Here is a 19155-nt window from a genome sequence, read left to right as displayed (position 1 = left end):
CAATTTTTCTCTCTCATGTGTAGGGGTGCATTATAATCATGAGTAGTTCGCACCCACATATAATCCTTTGTTGTCATTTGGTCATTAGATGCTTTACTGTAATAAATTGCGAAGTGAAGTGTTAACCATTCTTTCATGGAAACAAAGAATTAACGTTGTAGCTATTCGTGTTTAGATGAAATTTCAACGTGTAAAAGTGCATTTCTAACTAAAGAACGTTTTCAATATTAATGTGTTTATGTAACATGTCAAATTTAATGATTTATACATGCATGTGCTTTCTAAAGCATATGTACTGTTCTTATGTTGAACGCATTCGGTCGGCCTAACGTGTATTTCTTCCTGTTCGCTCTTATGTTAACGTTTTCTATTAGAATTCATGTGCATGTGGAATTTGTCTTTTTCACGTTTCTGTTGCAGGTGGAGAAATTCATCCTTGTTAGTTAGAATAAAGCCTTTGTTTTAGGAGTTAGGCTTAGGGAGGAGATGATACATTTGAACAGCGATGCTAATAATGTGGGCCGGTGTTCTTTCTCACCGGAGGAGACCTGGGAATCAACGTCATTGAGCAAGAGCCCGTGAGTACCGATGCTGCATGGAAAGTTACCTATGAGGAGGTGTCTAGAGGGATGGGGTGATCTCGTGACGTGTTGAGGAGTGTGACCTATGACTTTTGTGTTTGGGTTAGAGACAGAGTCCGGGGACTTCTGCTATGCCTTGAGAGGAGAGAACATCTTAGAACAAGCTCTGTAGCTTTATGCTACTTGGCCCATTCAATGTGAGTGTACTTCTTAGGAAGCTTTCACATGCTGACAGCTTTTCTGGAACTTGCCTGGGAAATGCTATGTAGGGATGTCACGTTAGTGGTAGAATAGGGATAGACTAATGCTTTTCACTTGCAAATGAAAGGAGATATTGATGTTGGGACAGTTATTTTCTGATTCTGGAATTGGTCATCCTGTGCATGTTGGACCGCCTAAATTTCAAATGTAGATTTGGCTTTGTATTAGTGCCCATATACTTTTACACCCCCATTTTGAGGTGTTTGTATGTCCAACTTTAGTTGGCTTTTTAATAAACCTATCAAACTTTGGATCTGGAGTCTGTGTTTCTTTAGCAACATGGGTGATTGTAATGGTAATGTGTAATTGGCTAATTATTTTCTCTTCCCTCCACACCTACAAGCAGACAACAAAGAGCAAGGGGTTCTGAAGTAAGTCTATAACATGGAACCCGGCTCCTTAAGGTCTATTATCTCATTCCAAGAAGGGTCTGTTCAAATTCAGGTTTACAGAACTCACATGAATTATAGCCAAAATTCTGTTGGCACCAAAATGGAAATCAGAAAACAGCCAACTTGGGCACAATGGAACAGAGAACTCCAAAACTGGGTGAAAGCAATTACTAAACAGCAACAACAAAAATACACCAGTGACTGGGACACAATAATGTTAAAATCCCCAAGAGGAACAATAATTAATCCTGCTGAGGGCACTTGTAGTTCAGCTCTCTGGACCCCAACACACTGGGAGACTAATACAATTAGTAAAAGCTGAGACAATCCCTTAGACAAATAAACATGGGACTCATACCACCCAACCTTGTCACATTTCCAAGTCCTTTATTACCAGGCAAGGGAGTACTCTACAAAGTACCTGAAAGACTGCTGGGCAACCAAATATGCTGTCTGCCGGACTGTCAGTCTCCAGCAGTGAAGGGACATCACTTGAACTCTTCACTTTCTGGTGGAGCTGAGGATCTTGAAAGCATAAAACTCCTCAGACAAAAGACCCTCAAACTCATTATTATTGACCAAGTTGATTGCTATTAGTGAACACTATTGGACCATCTATTTTTCTCTTGGGTGCATCTGTCTAAATTGGACGTCAACCCTTACCCACCCAAAGTGGCATGCTTCATTATCTGGCTGCTACTCGGATTCACTTGGTAGTGGTCTGGATGGGCTCAGTCAATTGGAGTTCCTGTTGGCGATATTTTTTATGATTGTCTGGAATATACAGAGGGATCCATAAAAATAAAATTACCGATAGGTCAACTTTGCAGAGTCATTTATTCTAGTTTCCCGTAGTACGGTTAAAACCCAAAAAACAGGACTACATGAGGATGGTAAATGATCCTCCCATCCCTTAGCTGATATGTTTCAGTCACTAGTTTCATGTCCTAAATGAGGTTGATGGCATTCTTCATGACCTGGACTCCTGTTTTAAAATGTTTACCTTACCCCGATACAAATCTATTACTATTACATTAGGAAACAGTGAGGTAAAAGTGCACAGTACAATCACAAATGTAATGCTATACTTGCTTATGGTTTTTCAACCAAGTGGAGTTAGTTGCTATTGAAAGAACAAAGCCTAATTAGCTGATACACAGAAAATGAATAAATATGGGCCACTCAGCAGCATCATAAGAAGAGGTTCAGTACATTCACAAAGTGTCAAACACAGCAAACATTAAAAAATGTCATCTTTTGATATGTTATAGTACTAATGCACTTACCCTATTTGGGGGGAGAGAGAGCCCCACGAATAGAGAACCATGGAAACCCTCAACAGTCAAACACTGAAACAATATGTGACATTAAATTCAAAGTGGGCAACAGTGGGAAGAGCAGGGTTGAATATCCACCATTAAAGTTAAAAATGTCCTTGTTAAAAGGAGTTCCCTGGTGGCCAACTTAGTGGATAATGCACCTTCCAACATATGTACCCCATGCGCCCATCTCTTCTAAATCAGTAACCGCTGCAGAGCAGAAACGTGTCTGGAGTGGGCACAACCGATAACATTACCGCATCCCATGTGGTGCTGTGGCATAGTGCATCAAATTCAAGTGCATCCTATGTCATTTGGAACTACGCATCTATTTTGTGCCCAGGGATTGGTATTCTGTAAATGGAAAGACCACTCTAGATTTTGGAGGTATTCCCTCCCTACACTATCTATTGAAAACACAGAATATATCAGACAAAAGTAACCTCAAACTCATTCTTGTATGGTTGACTGAAGTGGTTATTAGTTGATTATCTATTCTCCTGGTGTATTTGTTCAAAGGACGAAAATCGTCATCCACTTATGCGGCATGCTTCATCATCAGGTTGCTTGTCATCCGGATTTTCTTAGTGAAAGCCAGGATGAGCTCTGCCATTTGGAACTCTTGTTGGAAACTTTTCATGATTGTCAGGAATAGATAGAAGGCTCCATACAAATAAAATTACCTATAGATCAGATTTGAAGAATTGTTTATTCTAGTTGCTCATGATAAGGTTAAAATGAACAAAAACTGGATTATATGAAGATGGTCAATTATCCTCCAACACGGGGTCTGTGCTTTATTCCGGACCTGCCCCCTGTGTAAATGACTAAATGTAACTTTTAATTTAGTAAAAGAATACATTTATTAAAATCAAGTCTATACATACCTTTAATAATTTTTAAGACATACTAAATAAAAAAAAATTCCCTGTAAAATAGATTTTAAATAAGTCTGTAAATAAATAATTATACATTAAATAAATTATTTTAAATGGATTTAAAACAATACTTTAAGGATAATAGAGCTGTAGCTCTTTTATTCCAGGTTTAAATCAATATTTAACATCATTTTACATTCAAAGTTAACATTAAAGTATCGTTACTATTTTTTTTGTTTAATAAACTTTTTTTACTCGTCCCTGTACTTTATTATAGGGAGATATACCATGGTGGTGGAGACTATCACCTACATCTGAATAGCTACTAGTACTAACTTTACACTCATACATTTGGCTGGGACATTTGGCTGGGACATGCAAGTCTATACTGATGGATTAAATGTATACGTATACATTTATCTTTGTGAATTACCCATGCCTTTAGGTTGATTGTTGAGTACACCTCACACTACCTCTCAGAGATTCCTGCAACTGCTTGGCCTTGATACCCTGAGAGTGAAGCGCGGAACGGATTTACTTGACCCAGTTTGCAGAGCCATAGCAGGACAGACTCCAGGAAATCAATGACAAGTGACCCAACCCCCAAGAGTGGGGCCTAGCAGCCCCTCTCTGCCTTTTGGCTTCCCAAATAGAATCTGATACACTTCCTTAGGATACCTAGTGGCATGATCTACCAATACAATAGCAAGTGTGTTACCTGAGGGGATCAGAATATCATAGCAAATCTATTACATGAGGGGATCATAAGGCTCAGGAGTCTGATACTGTCCAACCCGTCTCAGGAAGTGTTCATACTATTAAAAGCAGAGTGTAGTAGTGTTGTTCTCTCCACTGACTTCCCAATAACTTGAAAGGTGAGGCAGAATTCCGATTTCCCACACATTGAACAATCTAGAATGATCACCATGGGATGCAGACTTCACTTAAAAGCTTTTAGAGGCTGTGCACTCTGTATGGACATTAGAACTCTCTCTCTGGGCTCCAAGAGGCGGAAACATAGCAAGCTCACACAAAGGTTTAGTCTCCTAAGCACCGAGGCTCTTTTCAGAAGGTGAAGGCACTTCTTTAACCATAAGCATTTCCACTGCAGGTTTCGACTTCTTACTACACTCATTTTTCATAGGTCCTGTGTAACTTTTCAAGGTCAATACCATGATATAGTTAATACTTAGTTGGAAGTTCTCTTCTCGAATGTCTGAAGAAGATTGAGGACAGGATTGCACTGATGTCTTTGAGTCGGTTGCCACTAGGTAATTATAGTTAGGTCTGCTTTTCCAAAGAAAGAGGGTATTTTTGTTTGCTAATAACTTTGGCCCCATTTGATGAATCTTTACAAAACTCCTCCAAATTGCTTCGGTAGTTTGCAGGAGGCAGTAATCACTGACTGTTGACTTCATTAATTTCTCACCCTCTTTCTGAGCCTTTCCATAGGAAAGGAAGCAGTCCTTGATCCACCGTTTGTCCTTTTCAGTATGCTTTCTGGGTTATCAAAGACATGTGGACAACCTAAAGCAAGGGTAGTCTCCCTAATATATCTGAACCAAGGGATACACCCACCTCATCATTTAACCAAATGGAGCACTATAATAATGGAGGGGCGAGATTTACTTGGTCCTCCACCTGTTCCATGCTAAGCTCCTGGTGGGCAATGAAATGGGGGGCTAAGGGAGGGACACCCAAAATCTGTCGACAGACTCTGTTCTCTTCTGCTTGCACTGTACTGGTGCCCCTGCATAGCCATAGTTCAGGGAAGGAAGACACTTCCTCCTATAGATTTACAAAATAGGAATATTTGGTTTGCCCCCCAAGGTGGTAGCCAGGGAAAAGATAGACCTAACTGCTCGAGAGTACTGGCTTATCCTACTTCCAACACACGGGGACCAGGAGCATGCCTCAACAAACATCACCCTCAAATTAGGGAACTGCCTCACTCTTGTAATTGGTTTCCCACCTAGGCATATGGTGCACTTTTTGTGTTTTTAGGGCCAGATACCATTATATTATGCTTGGAGAAGCTGGTCTTCAAGTCTAATTTCTCCATGAAGCTAACTAAGTTTGAGATCAACAACCTCAAGCCATTTGCAGTCCTAGCTAACAATATGGCATTACCCGCATACAGGAGAGCAGGCATGAATTTATTATTAACTACAGGCACATCGACCCCCACATTCACAAGGACTATTTCAAGCTTGTTTATATAGAGCATAAATAGGATTTGGGCAAGACAATGCCCCTGCCATACCCCTCGGTTGACAAAAAAAGTGGGCGTGCTCTCACTGTTACTGCCATACCTAATTAACGCTTTCAAGACCCAATGGAGATGACTCAAGAAAGCAACAAGGCCTACCTTCAGGCTCAAAGATGTTAATATGCCCCATAGTTTGGACCAGTTAACACAATCGAAGCTGCTTGATAGGTCCATGAACGCCAGCTGGAGAGAACTACCCTTAGCCACCTTGTACATGGCTACTAGCAGATGGATATTTAGGCACTGCTCAGTGGTGCCAAGACCTTTCGTGTAGCAGTAGTGGACTGGGGAAATTATATTTTTCTCTGATGTCCACTCCAACATGCGATCCAATATTATGCGCCCAATTATTTTTGTGACTGAATCGAGGAGGGAGATAGGCGGGTAATATGAGGAGTCATGTATGTTGCCCTTCTTAAAGACTGGGACGATAATGGATTTGCACTAGAATGAGGGTATGCCTGCCTTGCACACAGAATTAAAGAAGTTGGCAAGTAATGGTGACCAAAACCCCAGATTAATATTGAATAATTCCATGGGCACCTTGTCTGACCCAGAAGCCTTTTTAACAGGGCTATTTTGAATCGCCTCGAAGACTTCTTTGTCTGGGAAAATAAAGCCCAGTTGTAATGGTACATCCAACCGGTCCTCCTAACAGGGGGTGCTAAATAAATACATTTTACTAAAGTGTTCTGTCCAGCTTTTAGGGCCTATAGGGGTAGTCAATCGATTGGTCGAACCCCCGAGGCAAAAGCTGTTCCAACTGATTTCCAGAAAGCCTACGAGTCCCTAGCTTAGCAAGCAACCACTAAATTGTCCCACTTCTTGACCCTTAATTCAGCTTTTCTAATTTTAAGAGCAAATTTGTAATATTTTCTGTAGGCACTAATGACCCCCTGATCCCTCGTGCTTTGCATCAGTGCAGAATGTAACCTATCCTTTGCTGCTCTATATGCCTTGTCAAACCATGACTTTGTATTTCTGGGGTTGGTATGTATGGGCTTGGACAAAATTTCCCTGATATGTGTAGTAAGATTAATAAAACTAGTCTGGACAGTGCTTGGTCCCAGAACCTCAGATATGCAGCCTGTCATTAGTACAATGCACTCACTGATCAGCTAAGACATCACTTTGTTCCTATCGACAGAGTGCCAAGTTAGTCTGCGGCCCCCATGTTTAGTAACCAATGGCTGCCTACTCCTCCTCCTAATAATATTTGGCCCCTTTACAGTAGCGATAGGGGCTAGGGGATTATGACCATTTTGTAGTAAAAAAAAGGTTCATCCATCTCAGCTCCTTTCTGGAGTTTTGGGGTGATCTCTCAAGCAGGAGGCAAGAAAATAAACGGGGGGGGGGGTCGGGTCCCAAAGCGCAAAGTCTCCATGTATTTTCCATAGACTTCTAAAGACAAGGCTACAGCAAAAACTGCTGAACAGATTTACAACAAATTTAGCACAAAGCTAGATCTTGATCGGCAGATTGTGCTTTTTGTAATTTGGTGTAAATCTGGTCTGTAGTTTTTGAGATATTTAGGGGGAAAACTAGTTGTATATTTTGGCAGTTGGGCTCGCGATCATGTCGCAAGTGTCCAGCGACAGCGCAAATTAAAAAATTGTGCCCTTTGATTAGTCAAGAGGCTAATTTTTCCTTTAAGGCTTTATGCTCTTGTGGGAGCGAGAGCCTGGCAGGAGTCCTGCGAGAGGGAGCGCTCTGATTAGCTGGCTGTTGGAGTTTTGGGAATAAAAAGGGCAGCCATTACTGTTAATTGCAAAAAATGAAGTGAACAAGCTATATAAGGGGGTCGCAGAAAGGCAAGCTGTCCCCTTAGATTTGGAGAGGAGGTCTCTAAGGTATAAATGCTGTGATGAGAATAAAAGTATATTGATTTTTTAAAAAGAACGATCTCGCAGGACTTCCGCGGGATCTTAAATAGTAAAAATGGGTAGGTGAGTTCTGCATGCACTCTACTAGTAGAAATGCATATTGTGTTGCTTGTTATTGGGAAGAAGTGTGTAAGACATATGCAATGTGGTAAGAGACAGAGAATTTTTTTTTTTTAAATGTTATGATCTCGCGAGACTCTCTCGATTGTGAAAAATAGGAAGGAGTACGTGATCTTTGAATACACTCTGGTATGCACACTTATTATTGTGGGAAGGAGTCTTAGGGGACATGGTGTTTATCTGAGTCTACTATTTATGCCCATTGGCTTGGGAAGAGTTGTGAGTACAGTTAAGGTTATTCCCACACCCTACTATGCACATGTATCATCCAGGAAAGGGATCTCAATGGACAGGTCAGTCCCTCTCCACACCCTACTATGCACACCCATCATCTGAGAGAGGAGTCTGAAAAGGGAGGCCAGTCCCTCCCCACATCCTACTAAGCACACCCGTAATCTGAGAGAGGGATCTGAAAGGAGAGCCCAGTCCCTCCCCACACCCAACTACACACACCCGTCATCTGAGAGAGAGGTCTAAAAGGAGAGCCCAGTCCCTCTTCACAACCTACTATACACACCCACCATTACAGAAAGAGGTCACAGTGGAGAGGTCAGTCCTCCCCACACTCCTTACTACGCACACCCATCATCTGAGAGAGGTCAGAAAGGAGTGGCCAGTCCATCCCCACACCCTACTACTCACAACCGTCCTCTGAGAGAGAGGTCTGAAAGGAGAGCCCAGTCCCTTTTCACACACTACTATGCACACCTGTCATTAAAGATAGGTCTCAGCAGAGAGTCCAGTCCATTGACACACCCTACTATGCACACCTGTCATCTGAGAGAAGGGTCTGAAAGGAGAGCCTAGTTCCCTCGCACACCCGTCATCTGAGAGAGAGGTCTGAAAGGAGAGGGCAGTCCTTCTCCACAATGTACTATGCACACCCACAATTACACAAAGAGGTCTCAGAAGTGAGCTCAGTCTCCCCACACACCCTACTACACTCGCACATCATCTGAGAGAATTGTTATAAAGGTTAGGCCAGTCCCTCCCGACAACCTACTATGCATACTCGTCATCTGAGAGTTCTGAAAGAAGATCCAAGCTCCCCCCCCCCTTCTATGTACACCTGTCATCTGAGAGAGGGGTCTGAAAGGAGAGCCCAGTCCCTTCCCACATTCTATGTAAATGTAAATGTAAATGTAAATGTACAGATATTTATATAGCGCAAATCACCAACCAGTCTCTAAGCGCTTGCTTAGGGAACCCGTCCTGGTATTCCCCTGTGAGATAACCCAGCAGGGAATCCACAAGGTGAAAGGCAGGCATCCCACCGCGAGGGGCCATTGTGGAGATTAAGCAAGCTATTGCCCAGAGTCGCAGAGTGTGAACCCATGAATCGAGTATGCACTGGAGCGAGAATTATCGAGTCCATGGACAATTTATGGACTCAAGACCCAGCCGAGCCGGGAATTGAACCCTGGTCCCGGGCTGACCTCTGCTTCCAGGTCTGCCTACTCTAACCAGTGAGCCACACTTCTCCACATTCTACTACACACACACATCATCTGCAGGAAGGGTCTGAAAGGAGAGCCAAGTCTCTCTCTACAACCTACTACGCACACCCGTCATCTGAGATAGGGGTCTGAAAAGAGAGGCCAGTCCCTCCCCACAAGCTACTATGCACACCTGTCATCTGAGAGAGGAGTGAAAGGAGAGGTAATTCCCTCCCCACACCCTACTACGCACACCCGTCACAGGGGAGAGGGGTTTGAAAGGACAGGCCAGTCCCTTCCACACCCGTCAGAGAGGGGCCTGAAAGGGGAAGCCAGTCCTTTCCCACTCACTACTATGCAATGCACACCCGTCGTCTAAGAGAGGGATGTGAAAGTAGTAGCTACCCCTCCCCACAGCTTACTATGCACACCCATTATCTGAGAGAGGGGTTGGAAAGGAGAGCCCAGTCCCTCCCCACATTCTACTATGCACACCCATCATCTGCGAGAGTGGTCTGAAAGAAGAGTTCAATCTCACCGTACAACCTCCTATGCACACCCATCATGTGAAAGAAGTGTCTGAAAGGAGAGGTCAGTCTCTCCCCACAACCTATTATGCACACCCATCATCTGAAAGAAAGAGGTCTGAAAGAAGAGGCCAGTCCCTAATCACACCCTACTAAGCACATCTGGGAGAGGGGTTTGAAATGAGAGGCCATTGCCTCACCCTGGAAAATGCTGCTGGGCCCCTGGTGACAGGGCCCATGGGCCAAACTAACCCAGGTGGAGGGGGCCACGTGCCCCGTACCCTTAAAGATGTTGCCGGGCCCTATGGCATGAGTCCCTGGGGCTGATATCAGCCTGGGGAGAAGCCACACGTGCCCCCAACCCCCTCAAAATACTGGGCCCGGGAGATGGGGTTGAAATCGAAGACTGGCCCTGGGGGAATGGGTTCCCCAGGCCTAACAAGGCTCATGTGGCCCCTACCCCTTTATTTAAATAAATAGCCCCGGGGGATGGGGTCCCCAGGGCCAGAAACGGCTCAGGGAGGGAGCCGCGTGGCTCCTCCACTTGAAAGAATACACAACCCAGGGGGATGGCATCCCCAGGGCCTAAAAAGGCTGAGGGAGAGGGGCTGCTTGGATCCCTCCCATTTAAAAAAAAGAAAAGACCCTGAAGGATGGGGTCCCCAAGTCCAGGCGCTGTGGCCAACCCCCTACTGCGCATAGCTGTAGTCCGTGTGCAGCGTGGGGTTGGCTGCATGTGGGGTTTGCCACAGGCAAGGCCTTGCAGCCAAGGGTTGCATTTACGTATGGCGATTAACTATTGCTTTATGTTTAAAAAAAACTAGAAATTCACTACAATTTGGTGTGGTAAAAAGATTGTTTTTCATTTAAAAATAAAAAAAACCTTACAAATGCCGTGAAAAAAACAAAGGTTAAAGTAACGTTATAATTAGGTAAATTTGTCAATAACAACATTAACGTTTTGAATTTTAAAAAAAACTGAAATTCTCCAGTTATAGTTAGCAACGCTAACTATAACTTGTTCCCCCACCATGCACTGTTTATGACCTCACATGACATGTTATATGACATTATTTATAGCATCACTGATAAAATCATCTAACTAACGTGCTAGGTTATTTTATAGTTTATTAGCAGTGGCGTAGCTATAGGGAGATGGAGGGGGCGTTCCACCCCAGGCAGCATGAGCTTTGGGGCGGTGGCCTCCCCCTGATCTTACCTGCTGTTTCGGGGCAGCAATAACAAGCAATCCCCCCCCCCCCCCCCCGCTCCTCAATGCGTTTGCTGCAGGGCTGCAAATGGAGAAAAGTCGCCAGCACCCCCCAGCTCTGCTGCACTGCAGCCGCGGGGCGGCAACCGCTGGGACCACCACAGGCAGCCTGAATGCTAGCTACGCCACTGTTTATTAGTGTGATGATGCTCCATTTAACTCATGTCTAACTATCATATTAGACAATGTGTTTGTGAGACATTGAAAGGAGAGTGGGAAGTTACAGAAGATTGATATACGGCAAGGAAATCAGACAATTAAAATGAAAGGATATTTTCAGCCGACCACTGAATTTCGTGACAGGATTGTGGCTGAGAAAGTTTCTTTCTAGGGGCACAGTACTATAGGTTAGCCACATCAGAAGGAATAGGAAGCATTCTTAGATTCCTAGACCATTGCTGTCTTTTGTGAGAACCCTCACATTGCATTAAGGCTCGTTCTGGAGAGCTGCCTCAAAATGCTATTTGAAAGAGAACCAACCAAGCCGGTTATCAAGCTTTAGACAGTGAATCCACCTCCCCTGTCTGTAAGATGAGTTTGAAAGTGAGATCCACACTTCATTCCTGTTCAAAGTTCTTCTTGACCAAAGAAGGGAGTACTCTGCAGAGTGTGTAAAGGACTGCCAGTGTATGCATGACAGCTAGTCTCACGGAGGTGCCAGAGGCAATGCTCAGCTTCTTCTTGGCATGAGGAATGCCCATAGAAAGCAGACTGCTAAAAGCAAACAAAGGAAGGTGCGACCAATGTTGTGAAGGGGACGGCCTGCCTGCCAGAGCATCTCTTGATGTGAATAGTGGCAAGACTTTCAAGTGCCAAACGTCAATGTGTTATTTGGCATCCTGCTGTGTGCCTGCAAAGTTGGTACTGCACTTTTCAGACTTTGGAGTCAGGTAACCCTTGTCACCGCTGGTGCGGTAGCCCTGATCACCCCGAGGACGCAACTACATAAGACACCAACATGCTGATGATTGGCCAGGTGCAAAAAGAACAATTGATGGACGGAATGCAGAACAATGTCATACATTCACCTCAGTACAGAGATCTTGGCCTAAATCCATCGTTTTTTTGCTCACCATGCCATTCCAGTTTGGTCCCAGCCATAGGCAAATCAGTCTTGACCCTGCGCCCAAGGAGAACAGTCCAGTCCGAACTGCCAGGCCAGGTCCTCCCTGGACTGGAAACAAGCATTCTAGAACCAGTTTTGGGCTTTCAGCCCTCATCAGCCAGGATAGCTTGACTCCAGTGACATGGAGAGCAGGGGACCCACGTCTGGCCATACCCGTCCCACTCGGGGTGACAAATGCAAAAAGAACAATTGATGGACCGAATGCAGAACAATGTCACACATTCACCCCAGTACAGAGATCTGGGCCTAAATCAGCTATAATGGCTGATGAGGGCTGAAAGCCCGAAACCGGTCCTAGGATGCTTGTTTCCAGTGCAGGGAGGACCTGCCTTGGCAGTTCGGGCTGGACTGTTCCCATGAGGCACATGGTCAAGACTGATTTGCATATTGCTGGGTTCAAACTGGAATGGCATGGTGAGCAAAGAAACAATGGATTTAGGCCCAGATCTCTGTACTGGGGTGAATGTATGACATTGTTCTGCATTCTGTCCATCAATTGTTCTTTTTGATGAGTGGCCAGGAGCATGCACCTGCTGTATCCAAGAACTCCTGCTCATCTAGCATGAGGAGGCTGCTATGACAAAAATGATTGCAGCTGTGTGAGCCTGCCTTGTTAATCCCATGCAGCAACTCAGTTCCGAGTGAGGATGCTTCTGGGGCCTCTACAGTTATAAGGACTGTGGCCACAGGAGTAGGAGTACTGAAAGCACCCACCAGAACTGCACTGACAGTGAGCAATTAAAAGTGAGACATAAGTGGACTGAGAGCGTAGAAACCTAGACTTGCCAGGTGAACCCAAATTGGTGAAATCTATTTGCACTTCTAGAGAGTAGGGTACTATGACTGAACTATTCCTGTGCCTAAGCAGCGTCTATACCAATGCTACACACCAAGGGCTGCACACATTAAGAAACTACAATATGATAGAAAGAGTAACAAAAATAGGGCGGTACCGTACCGAAGATGGCAAATAAGAACACACTCTGGAACTGAGAACCTACTTGATCTGTGTAGTAATTCGTTTTTTGGTGAGATTAAAGTACTTTCTTTTAACTGAAAGATGAGCATTGGGTTGGTTGCCTGTTGCGTTCTGACCCTCCTAAGCATCCTTTGAGTGATCACCCAGGTACCCTCAGACTCCGGTACAGAAAGGTGTACTGGGCCCAGTTTACAGAGCCATAGTAGGATGGACACAAGTGGGACATGAGCTCTAACCCCATGGTTCTTGCCCAGTGAACTTTGCCTCACGGCCACTGGACCAGAGGCTGAAAATAAGTCCATCATGCATCCAGAAAATCTAAACAAATGTAGATAGGATTTCATATTTCATTTGTCACAAATTGGATTGTTTGTGACATCTAAATGGTGAACGTTTTGTACGGGAGAAAGTGGCTGGGCACATTATTATTAGGGAAAAATCCCATCAATTGTTTACCAAAAATACAATGCAGTAATGTAGGTGCTCAGTCAATCCCTAGGTCATCTTTCAATACTGTGAAAAGTTTTAGTCAAAAATGTTGAATACAATTACAAATGAATTACAGAATAAATCCACTTACATTCCTGAATTCGCGAAATGGTACAAATTGCACAATGTCTCGTGCTGCTTCTTCTCCTGTGTAGGACCTGAGTATTCGATTGTCTCCATCAAGAAACTCCATGGCTGCAAAGTCTGCATTGCCCACTCCAATTATAATAATCGACATTGGCAGTTTTGAGGCTTGAACAACAGCGTGTCTTGTCTCATCCATGTCGCTGATTACACCATCGGTGATGATTAAGAGGATGAAATATTGCTGCGAAAAATAAGGCAAAGAGTAATGTGAACATTTATATTAAAGAAGTTCCAGAGCAGTTTTGCAAAGTGCATAGTTTAGCAACCATACCACTTTTTTGGCAAGAGGACATTATGGACCGTGAGAGTTCTATTAAATCCCCCACCACCCAACCCAGCCCCACCGCTCTTACCTGCATGGGCCGCACCTTGTAGGCAGACTATGGATTAAGTTTGTGTAAGGCATATTTCTATGCTTCTGAGTGTTTTAAAATATATATTTATATTTGTTTTCAAGCAAAGAATATTCCATAAACATTGGATGCCCTACTGCCAGAAGAGATTAAGTTTGGATAACTTGTCATGTACTTTAAATCAGACAGCTGTACACTACCACATTGTTGCATTTTGTTTGGGTCTTAACTGGTCGATATCTACCAAGCACCAGAGTCAAGCTTCATTACAGCTTCAACCCATATAGCCCTATGCCTTTATCCTCTGATAGCTGCCTGTGAAGATCACATGAAACAGCCAGAGGTTTCACCCAGATAACAGACTGTGCCTGCACTGGGAGACATGCTGCTGGAAATGACAGCTTCAGAATCATTCACTTTCCTGTGCAGAAGGCTGAAGATGTACATGGAAATGGTTCTCATTTTTGCTGCTACAAATTCATCAGGGAAACGAGTCCCCAAAACCATGGCTTCCCATGTTTGTATTGAAAGGAATTCCCAGTCTGTGAAAACTGCATAGTCAATTACAGTGTTCACTGAGTTTTTAAACAGTTGTATCAATTCTGTCTGATTCGTGGTACTCATTTTACAATGTTTTAATTACCTATTAATGTTGTAATTTATAAGGGACATAAACTAGATTTTTTAAAACAAAAATGGTATATAATCTCACAATAAATTTGATTTTGAAGTGTGTGACCATTAATGCAGGCCGATGCAACTACTGAGGAAAGGAAGTGGAAAACGTAAAAAGAAAAATGAAATGTCCAATCAACAACTCATATAGGGCACAAATCCATTAATTTTAAATATGAGCTGTATCTGCAAATAGCTTCATGTTGCTCTTTTAAAATCCACCCATAGTCATTAAAGGATTCGATTTTTAAAAAAACGTTGTCTTCTAAAATGTTACTCTTTTAAATGTAGGATAGTATTAAGCGACAGAGCGGCTGGATAGTCTGGGGAACAGATCTTTTATCACACATTCTATATGTTCCTTATTGTTACCCCTAAAGCAAGCATTCGCACAATGCATATCAACAGGACAGCGCTTTATCACTTGAAATGTACCATAAAAAACACATCATCTGACAAATAATTTTGTGAATTTCACCCCACGTTAAAGGTATGATTTACAATAGCAAAAATTAGGTTTCTTCTAGGGCCCCCTGGCTTTGCCCTTGTCAATAACTACCTGGGAGTGCCCTCCTCCCTTATACTATTGTTGTAGTAGAGAGAGTCTACAGACGATGCCGCCGACCTCCAGAGAAAGCTTTGGAGCTCCCATTGTCTGGGACAGAGCTGCAGTACAGAGGAACCAAGCTGGTCAGCAGTCCGCCAGAGTCCGCGAGCAGAGACGTGAGGCAGAGAGAAGTGGAACCTGGTGGAGGCCAGAGCAAGGACTGCTGCACCTCAACCCCAGGCAGGTGCACCACCACTCCTCACTCCCACCAAGGGACTGTGCTTGAGAGGCCTCAGGGGGAATATTGGACCAGCATCCGCAGGTCCTGTGCTGAGAGGGCCCAGCACTGGAAAACATATGTTAAATCATTGTGATAATACCTGGCCGCCGTTTGTCTTGATACGACTGAAAGGAAAATTGAGGCACTTGAATCTCAGCTAAACCTATTGAATAGCAACCTAAAATTGGGTCAGGAATTGTGGATACTATGTCAAAGGACCAATGACATGGAAGATTGAAGCTGCAGAAATAAAGTCCAATTCTCAGGCATTGCAGAATGGCTGAAAAAGGGACAAGTTATAGGCTTTTATCTCTACATTCCTGTAAGAACTGACTAAACGAACGTTTGACATGCCACTGGAATTTCGAATAACAAAGAATATGCGCAAGATTATCTAATCAATCCTTCAATCCTCCCAGACGAATCATTGCAAGCTTTGTGCCATGCCAAATGCTCGCCAGATCAAAGATGTCGCCCAGAAACAGAATGGACCACAAATGTATGGAACGCATGGCATCTGTGTCAGCAGACTTCTCCAAGAGACAGATTTGAAAAGAAATTCATTTCTGGCACTAAGGACCGCCTTTTATAAACTGAACATAAGAGTTAGCCTATTGGAAACAGCCAAGATGCTCTTAACAATTAAAGGCAACCATAAGGAGTTTAATAAAGCAGAGACCCGTTGTCAATTCTTGCACACACTATTACCATCAATCACAGTGCAACAGCACAGAAACTCAGCACAAGAAACACCACAGCCCACTGATGGAACTGAGTCAGAATAATAAATATTTGCACAGTACATTTCATGAGGATGAAGAGTGGCTGGCAGTGGTGACTAGCAAATGGGTTGCCAGACACAGAAAGGATGAAGGCGCTTTATCCAGGGATAGAGACAAATCTAGGACCCCAATGAAAGCTTGAGGTGCAAGGCCACGCAGAGTATAATCAATTATCACATATCTCACCTACTGATCCAGCTTCCACACCACAACTTAAGAGGACGAATGCCCATTTGTATCAGGCCTTACCCTGGACTGTGAAACAAAAGGGTCTCTAGAGAAGACCACTGGATGTTTGTCACTTGTTCTCTTTGCTCTTCCCCCTTCACATTCTGCCCAATGAGCCCATCCAGGTCACAGTAAACCTAATCACGGCCTTATGATATAGTGCTGTCTTGACTGATCAAAATACTCTAGAAAAATAACCCTGCAATGTTTCAATGTGTTCCGCTTTTTGTACCTTACTGGATAGGATGAGCAGGGCATCAGAGCCAGACGAGTGCTTCCACCAGGCCAAAGTTTAGTTTACTTTAGATAATTGTTATAAATGGGGTCATTAGTTGGCAGAGTTATTCACCCTGTCCAAGCAGGGACCCACACTTTAGTCAGGGCAAGTGTAGTACACATTAAAGGTTTACCTGTGCTCACCCTCTGGTACCTTAAAACAAGGCAGTCAGGCTAAACTAAAGAGGCAATGTGTAAAGTTTTTTTTGTTTTTTTCTGTGGTGCAAGGTCGTTAAAGCTTAAAATGCTCGGGACGATGCATTGCGCAGAGAAGGTAATGCATTGGTTGCTGGTGAGAGCCCTTGGTTCCTAAAGGAGACGTGGTGTTGATGATGCGTCGATGTCTATAGCACAATGCGTCAATTCTAGAACGTCTAAGTTGAACTGCTGGGCTGAAGGCGATGCGTCAGAGTCGGAGAGGTGCATCACAGACTTCGGTGGTGCTCAAGACTCACCCAGTGGCGGTTCTTCAGAGGCGCTGCAGCACAGTTGGGGCTGTTTTGAAAGTCAAGGTCATTGCGTTACGCACTTGGCGAGTGGTTTCCATGGCTTCAATGCAGGCAACGCTTATACATCAGTTTTGCAGTTATGTGCCGGTTCTGAACTGATGCTTTGGAATTGATGCGTTGGGTTCTTGGTTAAAGCACAAAATTCACCTCCAAAAGCCCAGGAGTGAATATGGCACTACTTGGCAGGGCAGGACTCCCAGCAGAGGAGCCCAGGTGCTGGTAGCAAGATGAAGCATTTGATGTCCCCGAGACTTAAGCAACAGGAGGAAAGCTCAGTCAATCCATTGGAGAACCTTCGAAAGCTGGATGTAGAGAGCAGTGCTTAAATTGAGCCGGCGGTTTCCGGTGCTCCACTCTGGCACTTAATTGTTAGCACCGGCACTTATGACAGTCTGCCACATGGTGGCACTGTTTGTCTAATTTGGATATGAACACAACAACTGTTGTTTATTAATTCAGTGTACATTAAAATGACTAATATCTGCCACCTAAGTAATTCTTATAGCTAGGGGGGGGGGTCGGTAATAGTCTGGATTGCCACACTTGTAGGGTGTGATGGTTAATAGTTGTGTTGGTACTGTGATTGGCAGTGCTGGCAGGTGCAATGGGTGGTCCAAGCATCAGTGACCCCCTGATGAGGGCCTGGCACTTACTTTTACAAATTAAGCACTGGCAGAGGGAAAAGTCCAGTCCTCTAACTCCCAAGCAAGTAGCAAAGTGACAGTCCTACCTGATGCACAACATCTCTTCTTCCTGAAGAATGCCCTCAGTCCAGAAGTGTTCTGAGTATATGGTGCCAGAGGTCTAGTACTTATAACTATTTTAGCCTTTGAAATAGGGAGACTTGTAAAGAAAGTTCTTTGTAGTGCACAACACACTGCCCTTCCTGGCACTGGCTCCAGACACACTACAGGGGGTATGCAACTCTTTGTGTGAGGACAGGCACAGCCCTATTCAGGTGCAAGTGTCAGATCCTCCCACCACTCTAGCTCAGGAAGGCTCATCAGCCTGGTGATGGGCCATCAGGATATGCAGGGCACACCTCAGCGCCCTTTATGTGTGACTGCCTAGAGTGAATTCACAAAGCCCAGCTGTTATCCAAGGGCGTAGTGAACCACACGCTATACCAGCTTAAGCTGGGGTGCTACTGAGGCAGATTAAATAGTTTTATGGCCCTTCTTAACATTTAACTTTGGCAGGCAGGTCAACAGCAAATCAGAATTTAAAACTAATAAATTCTGCAAGACTAAACTATAATAACACAGCTGTGGGGTGGGGACCATAAGAAAACCTAAACATAGTTTAAAACGGTGACAGAGAGAAGGACAAACTATTCAAATGACAAAGAAAAAAAGGGGCCAATAGAATGATACACGCAAAAGAATGCAAGTGTGTGAGAAGTTGGCCTGGCATATGCTGTCCACTAGTTATAGGGGACACCTTGCACAAGACTCCTATGGTGATAGGTTAAAAGACAACCTTTAAAGAAAGCTATCCTAGTGGTAGCTGTGGAGAGCAGCCTTCAGGCTAAGTCTTGAAGGAGTGTTAAGCTTATTGTTTTACCATAGATAACCTCTTGAATAACCAAATGAAAGAGTAGTCCACACATGTATATATATAAAATATATGTATTCATTCTAAGAATAATCCCACTAGTCTCTTTATGAGGCTGGAGGTAAAGATACAATTCAAACAAGCATTGATAGTTACAATAAATAGCACTGGAATCATAGGGCCCCAGGGGGGGACCAAACCATATATCAAAAAAGTGGTACAAGAACCATGACAATTCTACAGACAATGCCTAGGGCATTTAGGGTCGCTGGCC

At 43.9% G+C, this 19155-nt stretch overlaps 1 protein-coding gene across 2 annotated transcripts in view; it reads right to left on the bottom strand.

Annotated features, from left to right (window-relative positions):
* Positions 1 to 19155, bottom strand: part of CPNE2 (copine 2) — an 816058-nt gene that overhangs the window by 62678 nt on the left and 734225 nt on the right. For both annotated transcript variants that reach the window (XM_085639480.1, XM_085639479.1), the window contains exon 15: positions 13622 to 13858. In XM_085639480.1, the coding sequence (XP_085495606.1) occupies positions 13622 to 13858 (237 nt within the window). The remainder of the gene's footprint in view (positions 1 to 13621; positions 13859 to 19155) is intronic.

Source organism: Triturus cristatus, chromosome 12 (assembly GCF_964204655.1).
Source record: "Triturus cristatus chromosome 12, aTriCri1.1, whole genome shotgun sequence".
NCBI lineage: Eukaryota > Metazoa > Chordata > Amphibia > Caudata > Salamandridae > Triturus > Triturus cristatus.
The sequence above is the reverse complement of the archived record's forward strand: the minus strand, read 5'-3'. Positions and strand labels throughout refer to the sequence as shown.